This window comes from Scyliorhinus torazame, chromosome 16, assembly GCF_047496885.1.
Source record: "Scyliorhinus torazame isolate Kashiwa2021f chromosome 16, sScyTor2.1, whole genome shotgun sequence".
Classification (NCBI taxonomy): domain Eukaryota; kingdom Metazoa; phylum Chordata; class Chondrichthyes; order Carcharhiniformes; family Scyliorhinidae; genus Scyliorhinus; species Scyliorhinus torazame.
The window spans coordinates 32971426-32989140 of NC_092722.1; the positions used below are offsets into that span (position 1 = coordinate 32971426).

Below are 17715 nucleotides of genomic sequence, written 5' to 3' on the forward strand. Positions count from 1 at the left end.
TTTCATTGCATCTCCCTATTTTATTTAATCACCACATCTGAGAGTTTCCCTCTATTTGGAGCCGCTTCATCGCAAAGTGTGCACTAACAGTTATACTTTTTACAGCATTGGGTTTCTGAGCTTTGAGTGCTGGAGCTCCCTCCATGCTGGCCTGCTGCATTATATCACTACAACAGCATCATTCAAAACGACAGCCCATGATCTTATTATGACAGTCCTGAACACAGCACACCATGCTGTCAGCTGATGATCTTTCAGTGTGTTCAAGTAATGGCTAGTGTTCTTGCAGGATACTTGGCAATATAAAATGGATTTAAAAAGTACCTCTAAACTGTCCTAAAGTTTAAAGTTTTTGGAGTATTTCTCATCACAAAATAGTTCCATGAATGGAGCTGTGACTATTCTAGCAAAAGAATGACAACCCAAATGTGTATTAGTGACAGCTGTGGTTACATAATCCTGGCTGAAAAATAAGCTACTACTCCTCTGATTACATAAGAGTTATAAATAGCATGAAGCTGGCTGTGAATGACTGTGCATATCACAGTTCCTGGGCCTGCTTATATGCAATGTAATAGGATTTAGGAATTCACCTCTGTGACTTGCAATTTAATCACTGTTAGTGGAATATTAAAAAGCCTCTGGTGAGGTTTCTCTGTTCAACTACTGCAGTGAGCTGATAACAATGCGATTATCTAGTTGAGAAACATTTTGTTATGTGGTCTTCTACCAGACCCATTTTGGTGGGTGCGGCAACAAGGGAAGTTATGTCACTTCATTTGCAATTGCTGTTTACAAGATTGTTGCTTTTGTGCAGTGCCAAATTATAAATATAGTAGAGTTTCTGCTGTCTTCCTCGGGCAGAATATGTTAGCTGGTTAGAGCATGTAGCTGGTTAGAGCATGATGCTTTGCCAGGCCATGTGGTACAGTGAGGCATAGAATAAGGTGATTAATTATCCTCACTCACTGATCTGCAGGTTGACTGGGGAACAGTGGCTGCTTTTGGAACAGACTATTTTATAATAAAATTCCCAATGTAAAACAATTTTGTCTCTGTCAGAAGATCATGAGCCAAGAGACCTGAATCCAGGCTCATACATCCAGTAAAGTACTTGCACTGCTGCTTCTGCCTTTCAGTTGAAACATGATACCAAAGCCTTGAAATGAATGAAAATGAAAATCGCTTATTGTCACATGAAGTTACTGTGAAAAGCCCCTAGTCGCCACATTCCGGCGCCTGTTCGGGGAGGCTGTTACGGGTCTGCCCTCTTGAGTGGATGTAAAGCATCCAATTGGCAGTTTAAAAAAAATTTAGTGTACCCAATTCATTTTTTCCAATTAAGGGGCAATTTAGTGTGGCCAATCCACCTAGCCTGCACATCTTTGGTGTGTGGGGGCGAAACCCATGCAAACACGGGTGTGCAAACTCCACACGGACAGTAACCCAGAGCCGGGATCGAACCTGGGACCTTGGCGCCGTGAGACTACAGGGCTAACCCACTGCGCCACCGTGCTGCCTCCAATGGCAGTTTTTAAAGAAGTGTAGGGGTGTTCTCACCTGTGTCTTGAACGATGGATTCCTTAACCACATCACAAAAATAAAATCCCCTTGGCCTCTAGCCACCATTGAATGTTTTCTGTTTAACACACTTCAGAAGTGCAAACCACTGCAGCAGTCTGTCATACTTGATCAGCTCTGGACACAATTCTCCGTGATGAGGCAGACTATAATAATAATCTTTTTAAAAAAAAATATATTTATTAAGAATTTTTCAACAAAATTTTCAACCATACAAACAACCCCCCCCCCCCCCCCCCGGTTACAAAAAGAAAGAAAGCTCGCATAGCAAGACATGAACATGGCAATTCAATAAGATACAGAACTTTGTACATTGGATTCCTCCCGTACATGTCAGTTTTCCGGATCGTTCATGTGTTTCCTTGCTCAAATGCCCCCCAAACCCCACCCCCCCCCTCCCCCACGAACGATGTCCCCCCTTCCCCCTGGGTTGCTGTTGCTACTGTCCGGCCTTCATCTACCGCTCCGCGAGATAGTCCAGGAACGGTTGCCACCGCCTGTAGAACCCCTGCGCAGACCTTCTCAAGGCAAACTTTATCCGCTCCAATTTGATAAACCCTGCCATATCATTTATCCAGGCTTCCACGCTGGGGGGCTTCGCCTCTTTCCACATTAACAAGATCCTTCGCCGGGCTACTAGGGACGCAAAGGCCAGAATACCGACCTCTTTCGCCTCCTGCACTCCTGGCTCGTCCACTACTCCAAATAGTGCTAGCCCCCAGCTTGGCTTGACCCGGACTTTCACCACCTTAGATACTGTTCCCGCAACTCCCCTACAGAACCCCTCCAGTGCTGGGCATGACCAAAACATATGGACATGGTTCGCCGGGCTTCCTGAGCACCTCCCACATCTGTCCTCCACCCCAAAGAACCTACTCCGCCTTGCCCCCATCATGTGCGCTCTGTGAACTACCTTAAACTGTATCAGGCTGAGCCTGGCACACGAGGAAGAGGAATTAACCCTACTTAAGGCATCAGCCCATAGCCCCTCCTCGATCTCCTCCCCCAGCTCCTCTTCCCATTTACCCTTCAGCTCCTCTACCAAAGCCTCCCCCTCTTCTTTCATCTCCTGGTATATCTTGCCCTCTCCGACCCATACGCTCAAAATCACCCTGTCTTGAATCCCCTGTGCCGGGAGCAGCGGGAATTCCCTCACCTGCCGCCTCACAAACGCCCTCACTTGCATGTACCTGAAGGCATTTCCTGGGGTAGTCCAAATTTCTCCTCCAGCGCCCCTAAGCTAGCAAACGTCCCATCGATTAAACAGGTCCCCCATTCTTCTAATCCCTGCCCGATGCCAGCTATGAAACCCCCCATCCATCCTTCCTGGGACAAACCGATGGTTATCTCTGATCGGGGACCACACCGAGGCTCCCATCGCACCCCTATGCCGTCTCCACTGCCCCCAGATCTTTAGCGTTGCCGCCACCACCGGAATCGTGGTATACCTTGTCGGCGAGAGCGGCAGCGGTGCCGTCACCAGCGCCCCCAGGCTCGTTCCTTTGCAGGACGCCATCTCCAACCTCTTCCACACCGCCCCCTCTCCCTCCATCACCCACTTACGGATCATTGCCACGTTGGCTGCCCAGTAGTAGCCACCCAAGTTCGACAACGCCAGCCCTCCTCTATCTCTGCTACGCTCCAGGAACCCCCTCCTTACCCTCGGGGTCTTACTCGCCCACACAAATCCCATAATGCTCCTGCTTACCCTCTTAAAGAAGGCCTTGCTAATCACAATTGGGAGGCATTGAAAAACAAAAAGAAACCTCGGGAGGACCACAATTTTAATCGACTGTACCCTGCCCGCCAGCGAGAGTGGCAACATGTCCCACCTTTTAAAATCCTCCTCCATCTGTTCCACCAGCCGCGTCAAATTGAGTTTGTGCAGTGCCCCCCAGCTCCTAGCTACCTGAATCCCCAAGTATCGAAAGCTCCTTTCCGCCCTCCTCAACGGTAGGTCATCTATCCCTCTTCCCTGATCCCCCGGATGCACCACAAAGAGCTCGCTCTTTCCCACATTGAGCTTATAGCCCAAAAAGTCTCCAAACTCCCTCAGGATCTGCATGACCTCAACCATCCCCTCCACTGGATCCGCCACATACAGCAACAGGTCACCTGCGTACAGTGACACTCGGATGTTCTTCTCCTTCTTGAACCACCCCCTTCCATTTCCCCGACCCCCTTAACGCCATGGCCAAAGGTTTAATTGCTAATGCAAACAGCAGAGGGGACAGGGGGCACCCCTGCCTCGTCCCTCGATATAGCCGGAAATACTCCGACCTCCGCCGGTTCGTGACCACACTCGCCACCAGGGCTCTATACAGGAGCTTAACCCAACTAATAAACCCTCCCCCGAAACCAAACCTCCTCAACACTTCCCAGAGATACTCCCACTCTACTCGGTCAAAGGCCTTCTCCGCGTCCATGGCTACCACTATCTCCGCCTCTCCCTCCACCGATGGCATCATTATCACATTTAGGAGCCTTCGCACATTAGTATTTAGCTGCCTGCCCTTTACGAATCCCGTCTGGTCCTCATGAATCAACCCTGGGATACAATCCTCAATCCTCGTAGCCAACATTTTTGCCAGCAACTTAGCATCTACGTTGAGGAGCGAGATCGGTCTATACGACCCGCATTGCAGTGGGTCCTTATCCCGCTTCAAGATCAAAGAGATCGTCGCCTCCGACATTGTCGGGGGCAGGGTCCCCCTCCCTTGCTTCATTGAAGGTCCTAACCAGCAACGGGGCTAACAGGTCTACATACTTCCTATAAAACTCCACCGGGAACCTATCCGGCCCCGGGGCCTTCCCTGCCTGCATGCTCCCCAGTCCTTTAACCAGCTCCTCTACCCCAATTGGCGCCCCCAACCCAGCCACCTCCTGCTCCTCCACCCTCGGGAACCTCAGTTGGTCCAAGAATCGTCGCATCCCCTCTTTTCCCCCTGGGGGCTGGGACCTATACAGCTCCTCGTAAAAGGACTTGAATGCCTCATTCACTTTCCCCGCACTCCGCACCGTAGTTCCCCTGCCATCCTTGATTCCACCTATTTCCCTCGCTGCCATCCTCTTACGGAGCTGATGTGCCAGCATCCGACTCGCCTTCTCCCCGTATTCATATATCGCCCCCTGTGCCTTCCTCCACTGTGCCTCTGCCTTCCCTGAGGTCAACAGGTCGTACTCCGTCTGGAGACTTCGTCTCTCCCTGAGTAGTCCCTCATCAGGGGCCTCTGCATATCTCCTGTCCACCCTTAAAATCTCCCCCACTAACCTCTCCCTTTCCCTGCCCTCACTCTTCACCCTATGAGCCCTGATGGAGATTAACTCTCCCCTAACCACCGCCTTCATCGCCTCCCATACTACTCCCACCTGCCTCCAGATACCTTTCGATGCACCCCCGCCCGCACCCTCCCACACACTTCCTCGTCTGCCAGCAGTCCCACATCCAACCGCCACCACGGGCGTTGGTCCCTCTCCTCCCCCAGCTCTAGCTCCACCCAATGCGGGGCATGGTCTGAAATGGCTATGGCCGAATACTCCGTTCCCGCCACTTTCTGGATCGATGCCCTGCCCAGAACAAAAAAATCTATCCGGGAGTAGGCCTTATGTACGTGGGAGAAAAAAAGAAAATTCTCTGGCCAAAGGCCTGGCAAATCTCCACGGATCTACTCCCCCCCCCCCCCCCCCCAAAAAATCTGGTCCATAAACCCCCTAAGCACCTTGGCCCAGCCGGCCTCTTCCCCGTCCTAGATCTGGAACGATCTAATGCTGGGTCCAGCACCGTGTTACAATCCCCACCCATTATCAAGCTCCCTACCTCCAAGTCTGGAATACGCCCCAACATCCGTTTCATGAATCCAGCATCGTCCAAGTTCGGGGCATATACATTCACCAGTACCACCTTCGTCCCCTGCAACCTACCGCTCACCATCACGTATCGGCCTCCATTGTTCTTGGCCTCAAACGACACCCGCTTCCCCACCAATATTGCCACCCCTCTATTCTTCGCATCCAGCCCCGAATGGAACACCTGTCCTACCCATCCCTTCCTTAACCTGACCTGATCTGCCACCTTCAGATGTGTCTCCTGAAGCATGACCACTTCTGCCTCCAGTCCCTTTGACATGAAATGAAATGAAAATCGCTTATTGCCACAAGTAGGCTTCAAATGAAGTTACTGTGAAAAGCCCCTAGTCGCCACAGTCCGGCGCCTGTTCGGGGACGCTGTTACGGGAATCGAACCGTGCTGCTGGCCTGCCTTGGTCTGCTTTCAAAGCCAGCGATTTAGCCGGATAGTGCCTTCCTCCACTGTGCCTCTGCCTTCCCTGTGGTCAACAGGTCGAACTCCGTCTGTGCCCCTGCCTTCCCATCACGTCAGTCTGTGCCTCTGCCTTCCCTGTGGTCAACAGATCGAACTCCGTCTGGAGACTTCGTCTCTCCCTGAGTAGTCCCTCATCAGGGGCCTCTGCATATCTCCTGTCCATCCTTAAAATATCCCCCCCCCCCCCCCCCCCCCCCCTCCCCCCCCCGTGCCGACTAGCCATCTCCTATCTTAGGCCAGTCCCGTGCTCACGCCTCCCGCACTCTCCAGTCCCCCAGGCGGGGAACCCCCGTCCCGACCACCTCTTCCGTTTTCAGTTCCCCCTCGGACAGTGCATCAGCAACCCTTATGGCCCCCCCCCCCCCCGCTAGATCCGCATCTAGCACTTTTGCCCCCCCCCCCCCCCCCCCATATTACTTCCGTGAGTCCGCTGAATTCTGCTGACCCCGGCTTCCTCCGCCTTCCCGTTGATCTCCTCCGTGTGGGAGTCTCCTCCTCCTTGCCTTCCTCCATCCCCACCCCTTTTAGCGCGGGAAAAAGCACACGCTTTCCTGAGCCAGCCCCGCCCCCTAGGGCGCAGCTCCTGTTGCGGCCATTATCCCAATTCCCTCATCCCCGAGTCTCGCCTCCCTCCAGCACCGACGCCCACATTCCCCATCATCTCGTCTACAGAAAAGAAAAGAAAGAAGAAAAGGGGAATTTTAACCAGAACTCTACCCACATCCCCATCCATCGTCCCACCCATGAAGTAATCTTTACCCATATTTACAACCCCGTATACAACCAACATCTCCCCCCACAACCACATCCCCTCAGTTCGAGTCCAATTTTTCCGTCTGAATAAAGGTCCAAGCCTCTTCTGGCGTTTCAAAATAATGGTGTCGGTCCTGATAAGTAACCCACAGTCGCGCAGGCTGCAGCATGCCGAACCTGACTCTTTTTTTGTGCAGCACCGCCTTGGCCCGGTTGAAGCCAGCTCTCCTCCTTGCCACCTCCGCGCTCCAATCCTGGTAAACTCGGATCACCGCGTTCTCCCATCTACTGCTCCGCACCTTCTTGGCCCATCTCAGAACACTTTCTTTGTCCGCGAAGTGATGGAACCTTGCCACTATCGCCCTTGGCGGCTCATCAGCCTTGGGTCTCCTCGCCAGGACCCGGTGAGCCCCTACCAGCTCCAGGGGGCTCGTAGAGGCCTACGCACCCATCAGCGAATGGAGCATCGTACTCACATACACCCCAGCATCAGCTCCCTCCACTCCTTCGGGGAGACCCAGAATCTAGAGATTCTACCTCCTCGACCGGTTCTCTCGGCCCAACTCCTGTGCACCGCCTCGTGCGCCTCCATTTTTACCGCCAGGCCCAGGATCTCGTCCTCGTTCTCATTCGTTTTATCTCTCACCTCGCGAAGCTCCACCGCCTGTGCCTTCTGGGTCTCCTTCAGCCCCTCGATCGCCAACAGCATTGGCGCCAGCACTTCCTTTTTAAGCTCCTCCACACAGCGCTTAAGGAACTCCTCCTGGCCCGGCCCCCATGCTGCTCGATCTCTGCCCTCCGCCATCTTGCTTTTTCCCCCTCGTTTTTGCTGCTGCTCCAGAGCCTCTTTTCCCGCCGCTCCACCACTAATCTTGGCCATACAACGTAAGGGGGGACCTTACTTCACCTTCCCACACGGGATTAAATCAAACAAGTTCCGTTGGGGCTCCTCTGGAGAGCCCAAAAGTCCGTTATCGTGGGAGCTGCCGAAATGTGCGGCTTAGCTCCGCATCGCCGCAACCGGAAGTCTATAATAATAATCTTTATTGTCACAAGTAGGCTTACATTAACACTGCAATGAAGTTACTGTGAAAATCCCCTAGTCGCCACATTCCGGCGCCTATTCGGGTGCACGGAGGGAGAATTCAGAATGTTCAATTCACCTAACAAGCACATCTTTCGGGACTTGTGGGAGGAAACCGGAGCACCCGGAGGAAACCCACGCAAACATGCAGGGAGAACGTGCAGACTCCGCACAGACATTGACCCAAGCCGGGAATCGAATTGGGACCCTGGAGCTGTGAAGCTACAGTGCTGTTCCCTCCCACTCCTCTGAATATAAAGGTCAACCGGAGCACCCAGAGGAAACTCATGCCGACATGGGGAGAATGTGCAACTCCACACACGATCACCCGTGACCGGAATCAAACCCGTTCCTTGGTGCTGTAAGGTAGCGGTGCTAACCCTGTGCCACCATGCTGCCATTTGCACTAATTTTAATAGATAATGCTTCACATATGTTACACAGTAATGGTAAATGGCTTTACAATTATTTATTTTCTTAACATACACATTACCATTCAGTAACCACTTAATGATTAAAATCACTTAACTTATAAGAAACTCAGGGCAGCACGGTGGCGCAGTGGTAGCACTGCAGTTTCACGGCGCCAAGGTCCCAGGTTCGATCCCGGCTCTGGGTCACTGTCCGTGTGGAGTTTGCACATTCTTCCCGTGTTTGCATGGGTTTCGCCCCCACAACCCAAAGATCTGCAGGGTAGGTGGATTGGCCACGCTAAATTGCCCCTTAATTGGAAAAAATGAATTAGGTATCAATTTGCTCGCTGCTTCCGCCTTCCATTCACTGCTGCTTCCTTATTGCAAGTGCTCTGGAAAGGGGAAGCCATAAGGGGTCGTGGATGGGCACCAAGTAGGAAGAAATGGGATTGGCTTGGGAGAAGTGAGTGGCGAGTGGGGGAATGAGGGAATCCGAGCAAGGGGAATGGCAAACAGGAGGGAACACGAAGAGTTGTGAGTGGCAAGAAGTGGTGAGGGGGAAGTGAGTAGTTAATGGAAAAAGGATTTTTGGACCAATTAGCTGCACTATGGCAGCCAATGGGTTTTTAATGTAAAAATTACAGGTTAGGAATGTAACCGGTGCAGTAGCACAGTGGTTAGCACTGGTGCTTCACAGCGCCAAGGACCTGGGCTAGATTCCCGGCTTGGGTCACTGTCTGTGCGGAGTCTGCACGTTTTCCCCGTGTCTGCGTGGGTTTTCTCCTGGTGCTCCAGTTTCCTCCCACAAGTACCGAAAGACGTGCTTGTTAGGGAATTCGACATTCTGAATTCTCCCTCTACCTGAACAGGTGCCAGAATGGGGCGACTAGGGGATTTTCACAGTAATTTCATTGCAGTGTTAATGTGACTTGTGACACTAATAAAGATTATTATTTTTATTAACCCACTCTTATTACATTTTCTTATGGGAAAGTGATTTTTGTTTAGCACATTTTCAATTGGAAGAATTATTTTTTTAGGAACACAATAAGAGTACAAAATTAGGGATTGCTGTAGAAATTTATTTTCCATTCATTCTAACATCAGATGAGGCTGGAGTTTGAACTCTCAGCTTTCTAGTTTAAAGTGAGACTTTGCTGATGGGGTCATTGGTGTCCAAGAATGAACCTTCACCCAAGTGTCAGTGATTGATGGGAAGAGTCATGGCCAGTGCCATCAAGCATACCTGGTCACTCTCCTTGATAACAATCGTGTATTACTGGTCTGTTTGGGTTCTACCTGAGTCACTTGCTTCAGACCTCATGATAGCCTTGATCCAGACATGGATGCAAGAACTAAATGTCAAGAGGTAAGAGACTCTATTCTTGACATTAAGACTGCATTTTCTAGAAGCCCTAGCAAAACTGGTCAATGGCACTATACCCGACAAAAAAGGAATATGGTAGTGGTTATTGGAGGCCATTTGTCGCAACCTCGGATATCACTGCAGGAGTTCCTCAGGGAAGTACCCTCAACCTGGCCATCTTCAAGTGCTTCATCAATGAGGCTCTCTGTAAGGTCAAGAGTGGGCTTTTTCAATTTCACAATCCTCAACTTCATTCACAACTCTTTATGTGGAGATGCCGGCGTTGGCCTGGGGTGAGCACTGTAAGAAGTCTTACAACACCAGGTTAAACAGCATTACATTCATCCCCCACCATCTTGCCTGGGCTTGCGAAATCCTACTAACTGTACTGGCTTGAGTAAATTCACACCTCTTTAACCTGGGGTTGCCCCTATCTCTGGATCGGTAAAGACTTAATTACCATGCTCGCATTCAAAGCATTGTCTTGCATCTTTGACTTTGTCTATATATATATATATAAATATATATATATATATTTCTGGAACATACCTCTTCATTCACCTGAGGAAGGAGCAGTGCTCTGAAAGCTAATGTTTGAAACAAATCTGTTGGACTTTAACCTGGTGTTGTAAGCTGTGCACAACTCTTTAGACAAGGGAGCAGCCCATGCTAGGCTACAGCAGGATCTGGATAACGTTCCGGCTTGGATGACAATTGAGAGGTAATGATCATTTTGAACAAAAGAATACTCAATCATCTCTCTATAAGTTTCAGTTACTCCATCTTTACTGAATCCTCCAAAATTTGTATTTAAAGGTTCATCATAGACCAGAAATGGTAACTGAACCATCCACATCAATAAGAGCAGGACAAAGGCTAGTACTCTGACCCACAAAACCATGAACTGCAAGACTCAATCAGGAGTGTGATGGAATACTCACTGCTTGTGTGAATGGATAAGGTTTGAACAACAATGAAGAAGCTTGACACTATTTAGACCGAGACATTTGTCTATGATTGGTGACCTTGCCACTGGATTTGATATCCATCCACTGGCTGCAATCATTTTCATTACATTACATTGTGATCTCTATCACCAAGATGGACAAGAGCAGCAATGCCGGGGCAATTTGTTGCCTCCAATTTTGCTTTCGACATGTAGACTTCCTTTTCTATCACCATTATGGTGCTGCTATCAACATCACTTGGACTGCTATCAACATCACTTGAACTACTGACGATTCAAATAGCAACTCGTTAACATCTTGGCAATTTGGTATAGGCAATAAATTGTCAGTGTCCTCCACTTCCTGAGCCCAAAACTAAACAAACTGCTTGAAGGCAATATATAAGCAGAGTTTATCATTCTTTGACTCCACTTGGGTGCAACTTGGTGCTAAATTTGTGGTGGATGATTGTTTGAAAGAATATTTAAATATTTTGAAATGCGAGTATTGAAGTAGCCCATTCTGTTTATTTTGCTGGGTTTGGTTAGGTTGTACTTGTGTTAGTTTAAAGCGTCTAACTTCTTTCTTTTATTTCAGTGAGAAGCAGATTCTGCATCATGACAAACAATATGAACCCTTCTACTCATCATTTGTGGCTCTGTCTGCACATTACATTTCAACAGTCTGTGCACAGAGTGAGTGTTTCTAAATTAATCTTCTTTTGTTTGTCGATGCTACCTAAACGCATGTTACAAAGAACAGTAATGCTCGTCAATGTGAAGAGTCTTGAGTCCTTTTATTTTGAGCTGTGTTCAGCAAAAGCTCCCAAACTGAGGTGGTATTGGAGGTAGCACTGTGACTCCAGTACGTGGAAGTGTTGTGATAAGAATACAACACAAGTCAGGGCATTTGGCCAGTCTGGGTTCATCCCTTTAACACAATAACACCTTTTACAGTGTTTGTTGTATTTTGTACAGTCAACATGCTTTAGGATGTATTACTGAGCTTTATAGTCTAAGAGGATCATGGAATGATATAACACAGGAGCATATGGGCCATCATATCTGTGTCAGTTCTTTGAAAGGGCCATCCAATTAGTCATATTAAAACATTTTGCTTGAAGAGGTGTGTCTGGATTTTTCAAAGTTAATACAGACGAGTGACATTTGTTCCATTTTTAATTCCTAAAATATTTAATGTTTTGGAAAGTCTTAACTACCTGATGCTAATCTTTAAGTTTCTAACATTTCTAGTTCCGAGGAACCAGCTGCTGTCAGTTGCAGCTGCATGTAAAGTCCTGATAGAGTTCTCATTGATGCGCCTTGAGAATCCAGATGAAGCATGTGCTGTTTCACAGGTAAGAATTTCAAAACCTCTTCAATACAAACCTCTGAATTCCCTTGCATAAATTATTGTTTGCGGCCCTGAATTAAGCCAAGTCTTTCTAAGTGTTACGTTCATTGTCACATGGGCTCGATAAGCTTACCTACTTCAGAGTAGCTCGTCTATAGTTAATTTGTCCCTCCCACCTTCTTGAGTGGAGATACAATATTGGTGATCCACCAAATCTCCAGCAAAAATTCCATATTTAAGGATGTTTGAAAAATTGTCTTCCATTCCTTCTGTACTCCAGCTGCTGAAACCCTCATCTGTGCCGTTGTTACCCCCAGTCGTCTCTCTGGTCGCCCAAACTCCAGTCTACGTAAATTCAAACTCGTTCAAAATTCTGACTGCGTCCTATTGTGCATTTTCTCTCGTATTTCCTCATTCTTGCCAATCTACATTAGATATCTGTCTACCAGCACATGGATTCAGTATCCTATTTTTAATTAATTCATCTATGGTCTTGCTGTCCTTGTCTCTGCAGCTGCCTCCAGTTTTGTGTTCTTACTTGCAGTCTCCATTCTTCCATCTCTGATTTATTGCATTTATCCCTTTGCTGTATGGTTGGTGTCAGTGCTCTGTAGTAGCACACTCAGGAAAGATATATTGACTTATATCAATATATTTATATTTTTTCATCAGAATGATGCTGGGGCTTACAGGCCTTAATAATAGGGACAGGTTGGAAAAAAAATAGTTTGTTTTCCCTTAAGTATACAAGTTACTACTTTTTGCCAGTGCTTTTGGCCATCTTCTTTAGCCTTTTCACTGCTCAGATCTGAACCATGTTATGAAGCGGTTGAGATATTTTGCTGTGTTCGATTCGTAATAATTTGAGCACATGTTTTGCACCAACCTCAATGAATTACAATATAGCTTTCTTGATGAACTGAGTGCTGAATTTGGTGCATTTGAGTGCTATAGTGAGAGTTTGGTGACTGAGGAAGTGCTGAATTTGGTGCATTTGCTATAGTGAGAGTTTGGTGACAGGGAGTGCTGAATTTGGTGCATTTGAGTGCTATAGTGAGAGTTTGGTGACTGAGGGAGTTAGGTGAGGAGGGAGTAAGGTGCTCCTTTCATTTTGTTTCCTACATTTCTGCAAAGAGTGAGAAGCGAGCCAGGAGTTTACAGAGAGTGCAGCTGACTGGGAGCAGAGTCGGAGGGCGGAGATCCAGTTGGTCCACAGGGCAGCTATATTCTGTAAGGTAAGAGGGGATGGAGGCTAGGCCCGTTGCATGCTCCTCCTGTAGGATGTGGGTGGTGAGGGATACCACCGGTGTCCCCGCTGACTATACCTGCGGGAGGTGCACCAACTCCAGCTCCTCAAAGACCGTGTTAAGGAACTGGAGCTGAAGCTGGATGAACTTCGGATCATCCGGGAGGCAGAGGGGGTGATAGAGAAGAGTTACAGAGAGGTAACCACAACCAAGGTACAGGACAAGAATAGCTGGGTTACAGTCGGGGGGAAAAAAAACAAACAGGCAGACAGTGCAGGGATCCCTCGTGGCCGTTCCCCTTCAAAACAAGTATATTGTTTTGGATGCTGTTGGCAGGTCTCTGGCACTGAGCCTGGCTCTGGGGCTCAGAAGGGAAGGTGGGAGAATAGAAAAACAATAGTTGTAGGAGATTCAATGGTTAGGGGAATAGATAGGAGATTCTGTGGTCGCGAGCGAGACTCCCGGAAGGTATGTTGCCTCCCGGGTGCCAGGGCCAGGGATGTCTCGGATTGTGTCTTCAGGATCCTTAAGGGGGACGGGGAGCAACCAGAAGTCGTGGTGCACATTGGTACACCAGGGGTGTGGAGGTAATAAATTAGTTCAGGGAGTTAGGCTGGAAGTTAAAAGCCAGGACAGACAAAGTTGTCATCTCTGGTTTGTTGCCGGTGCCACGTGATAGCGAGGCTAGGAATAGGGAGAGAGTGCAGTTGAACACGTGGCTGCAGGAATGGTGTAGGAAGGAGGGCCTCAGGTATTTGGATAATTGGAGCGCATTCTGGGGAAGGTGGGACCTGTACAAGCAGGACGGGTTGCATCTGAACCAGAGGGGCACCAATATCCTGGGACGGAGATTTTCTAGTACTCTTCGGGAGGGTTTAAACTAATTTGGCTGGGGAATGGGAACCGGATTTGTAGTCCAGCAACTAAGGTAGCCGATATTCAGGACGCCAAAGCGTGTAATGAGGCAGTGGGGAAGGGAACACTGACAAAGGAGAGTACTTGCAGGCACGGAGATGTGTTGAAGTGTGTATACTTCAACGCAAGAAGCATCAGGAATAAGGTGGGTGAATTTAAGGCATGGATCGGTACTTGGGACTACGATGTGGTGGCCATCATGGAAATGTGGATAGAAGAGGGGCAGAAATGGTTGTTGGAGGTCCCTGGTTACAGATGTTTCAATAAGATTAGGAAGGGTGGTAAAAGAGGTGGGGGGGCGGGGGGTGGCATTGTTAATTAGAGATAGTATAACAGCTGCAGAAAGGCAGTTCGAGGAGTATCAGCCTACTGAGGTAGTATGGGTTGAAGTCAGAAATAGGAAAGGAGCAGTCACCTTGTTAGGAGTTTTCTATAGGCCCCCCAATAGTAGCAGAGATGTGGAGGAACAGATTGGGAAACAGATTTTGGAAAGGTGCAGAAGTCACAGGGTAGTAGTCATGGGTGACTTCAACTTCCCAAACATTGAGTGGAAACTCTTTAGATCAAATAGTTTGGATGGGGTGGTGTTTGTGCCGTGTGTCCAGGAAGCTTTTCTAACACAGTATGTAGATTGTCCGACCAGAGGAGGGGCAATATTGGATTTAGTACTTGGTAATGAACCAGGGTAAGTGATAGATTTGTTAGTGGGGGAGCATCTTGGAGATAGTGACCACAATTCTGTGACTTTCACTTTAGTAATGGAGAGGGATAGGTGCGTGCAACAGGGCAAGATTTACAATTGGGGGAAGGATAAATACGATGTTGTCAGACAAGAATTGAAGTGCATAAGTTGGGAACATAGGCTGTCAGGGAAGGACACAAGTGAAATGTGGAACTTGTTCAAGGAACAGGTACTTCGTGTCCTTGATATGTATGTCCCTGTCAGGCAGGGAAGAGATGGTCGAGTGAGGGAACCATGGTTGACAAGAGAGGTTGAATGTCTTGTTAAGAGGAAGAAGGAGACTTGTGTAAGGCTGAGGAAACAAGGTTCAGACAGGGCATTGGAGGGATACAAGATAGCCAGGAGGGAACTGAAGAAAGGGATTAGGAGAACTAAGAGAGGGCACGAACAATCTTTGGCGGGTAGGATCAAGGAAAACCCCAAGGCCTTTTACACATATGTGAGAAATATGAGAATGACTAGAGCGAGGATAGGTCCGATCAAGGACATTAGATTGTGTATTGAGTCTGAAGAGATAGGAGAGATCTTGAACGAGTACTTTTCTTCTGTATTTACAAATGAGAGGGACCATATTGTTGGAGAGGACAGTGTGAAACAGACTGGTAAGCTCGAGGAAATACCTGTTAGGAAGGAAGATGTGCTGGGCATTTTGAAAAACTTGATGATAGACAAGTCCCCCGGGCCTGACGGGATATATCCAAGGATTCTATGGGAAGCAAGAGATGAAATTGCAGAGCCGTTGGCAATGATCTTTTCGTCCTCACTGTCAACAGGGGTGGTACCAGGGGATTGGAGAGTGGCGAATGTCGTGCCCCTGTTCAAAAAAGGGAATAGGGATAACCCTGGGAATTACAGGCCAGTTAGTCTTACTTCGGTGGTAGGCAAAGTCATGGAAAGGGTTCTGAAGGAAAGGATTTCTGAGCATCTGGCAAGACACTGCTTGATTAGGGATAGTCAGCACGGATTTGTGAGGGGTAGGTCTTGCCTTACAAGTCTTATTGAATTCTTTGAGGAGGTGACCAAGCATGTGGATGAAGGCAAAGCAGTGGATGTAGTGTGCATGGATTTTAGTAAGGCATTTGATAAGGTTCCCCATGGTAGGCTTCTGCAGAAAGTAAGGAGGCATGGGATAGTGGGAAATTTGGCCAGTTGGATAACAAACTGGCTAACCGATAGAAGTCAGAGAGTGGTGGTGGATGGCAAATATTCAGCCTGGAGCCTAGTTACCAGTGGCGTACCGCAGGGATCAGTTCTGGGTCCTCTGCTATTTTTGATTTTCATTAATGACTTGGATGAGTGAGTTGAAGGGTGGGTCGGTAAATTTGCAGACGATACGAAGATTGGTGGAGTTGTGGATAGTGAGGAGGGCTGTTGTCGGCTGCAAAGAGACATAGATAGGATGCAGAGCTGGGCTGAGAAGTGGCAGATGAAGTTTAACCCTGAAAAGTGTGAGGTTGTCCATTTTGGAAGGACAAATATGAATGCGGAATACAGGGTTAACGGTAGAGTTCTTGGCAATGTGGAGGAGTAGAGAGATCTTGGGGTCTATGTTCATACATCTTTGAAAGTTGCCACTCAAGTGGATAGAGCTGTGAAGAAGGCCTATGGTGTGCTAGCGTTCATTAACAGAGGGATTGAATTTAAGAGCCGTGAGGTGATGATGCAGCTGTACAAAACTTTGGTAAGGCCACATTTGGAGTACTGTGTACCGTTCTGGTCGCCTCACTTTAGGAAGGATGTGGAAGCTTTGGAAAAGGTGGAAAGGAGATTTTCCAGGATGTTGCCTGGAATGGAGAGTAGGTCTTACGAGGAAAGGTTGAGGGTGCTAGGCCTTTTCTCATTAGAACGGAGAAGGATGAGGGGCGACTTGATAGAGGTTTATAAGATGATCAGGGGAATAGATAGAGTAGACAGTCAGAGACTTTTTCCCCGGGTGGAACAAACCATTACAAGGGGACATGAATTTAAGGTGAACGGTGGAAGATATAGGGGGGATGTCAGAGGTAGGTTCTTTACCCAGAGAGTAATGGGGGCATGGAATGCACTACCTGTGGAAGTAGTTGAGTCGGAAACATTAGGGACCTTCAAGCAGCTATTAGATAGGTACATGGATTACGGTAAAATTATATAGTGTAGATTTATTTGTTCTTAAGGGCAGCACGGTAGCATTGTGGATTGCACAATTGCTTCACAGCTCCAGGGTCCCAGGTTTGATTCCGGCTTGGGTCACTGTCTGTGCGGAGTCTGCACATCCTCCCCGTGTCTGCGTGGGTTTCCTCCGGGTGCTCCGGTTTCCTCCCACAGTCCAAAGATGTGCAGGTTAGGTGGATTGGCCATGATAAATTGCCCTTAGTGTCCAAAATTGCCCTTAGTGTTGGGTGAAGGTGTTGACTTTGGGTAGGGTGCTCTTTCCAAGAGCCGGTGCAGACTCAATGGGCCGAATGTCCTCCTTCTGCACTGTAAATGCAATGATAATCTATGATCAATCTCGGACAAAGGTTCGGCACAACATCGTGGGCCGAAGGGCCTGTTCTGTGCCGTATTTTTCTATGTTCTATGATTGGTTGATTAAAGAAGTGGAATAACTGTAGGAAAAATAAGGAGATCCCAGAATGTTTTTTGTTCGCTCAGGAAGAGACCAGTGCCTAAGCATTCCAGCAGAAGTCAATGAGTTTAGGAAAGGAAGTATCAAAATTAACAAAAGAAAAAATAGCAGGAACTGTGAGAGACTTTGTCAGAATAGAAAGATGACATTTTCCTAAGCTTCTGCTAAATTCTTTTTATATTTGTGTTTTATAGAATTTTTTTTGCTTTTTGACTCTGTCCTGTTATTGTCATCACTCCCTCCTCAGAAACACTTGATCCTCTTGATCAAGGGCCTTTGTACTGGTTGCAGCCGACTGGACAGGACTGAGATCATCACATTCACAGCGATGATGAAGTCGGCCAAGCTCCCGATGACAGTAAAGACTCTCTCGGATGGTAAGTCTTTG

General features: G+C 48.1%; 1 protein-coding gene across 6 annotated transcripts in view; it reads left to right on the forward strand.

The window, feature by feature from the left end:
* ubr4 (ubiquitin protein ligase E3 component n-recognin 4) overlaps window positions 1-17715 on the forward strand; it is a 227614-nt gene that overhangs the window by 1619 nt on the left and 208280 nt on the right. For all 6 annotated transcript variants that reach the window (XM_072478202.1, XM_072478203.1, XM_072478204.1 and 3 more), the window contains exons 2-4: window positions 11063-11160; window positions 11719-11822; window positions 17575-17704. In XM_072478202.1, the coding sequence (XP_072334303.1) occupies window positions 11063-11160; window positions 11719-11822; window positions 17575-17704 (332 nt within the window). The remainder of the gene's footprint in view (window positions 1-11062; window positions 11161-11718; window positions 11823-17574; window positions 17705-17715) is intronic.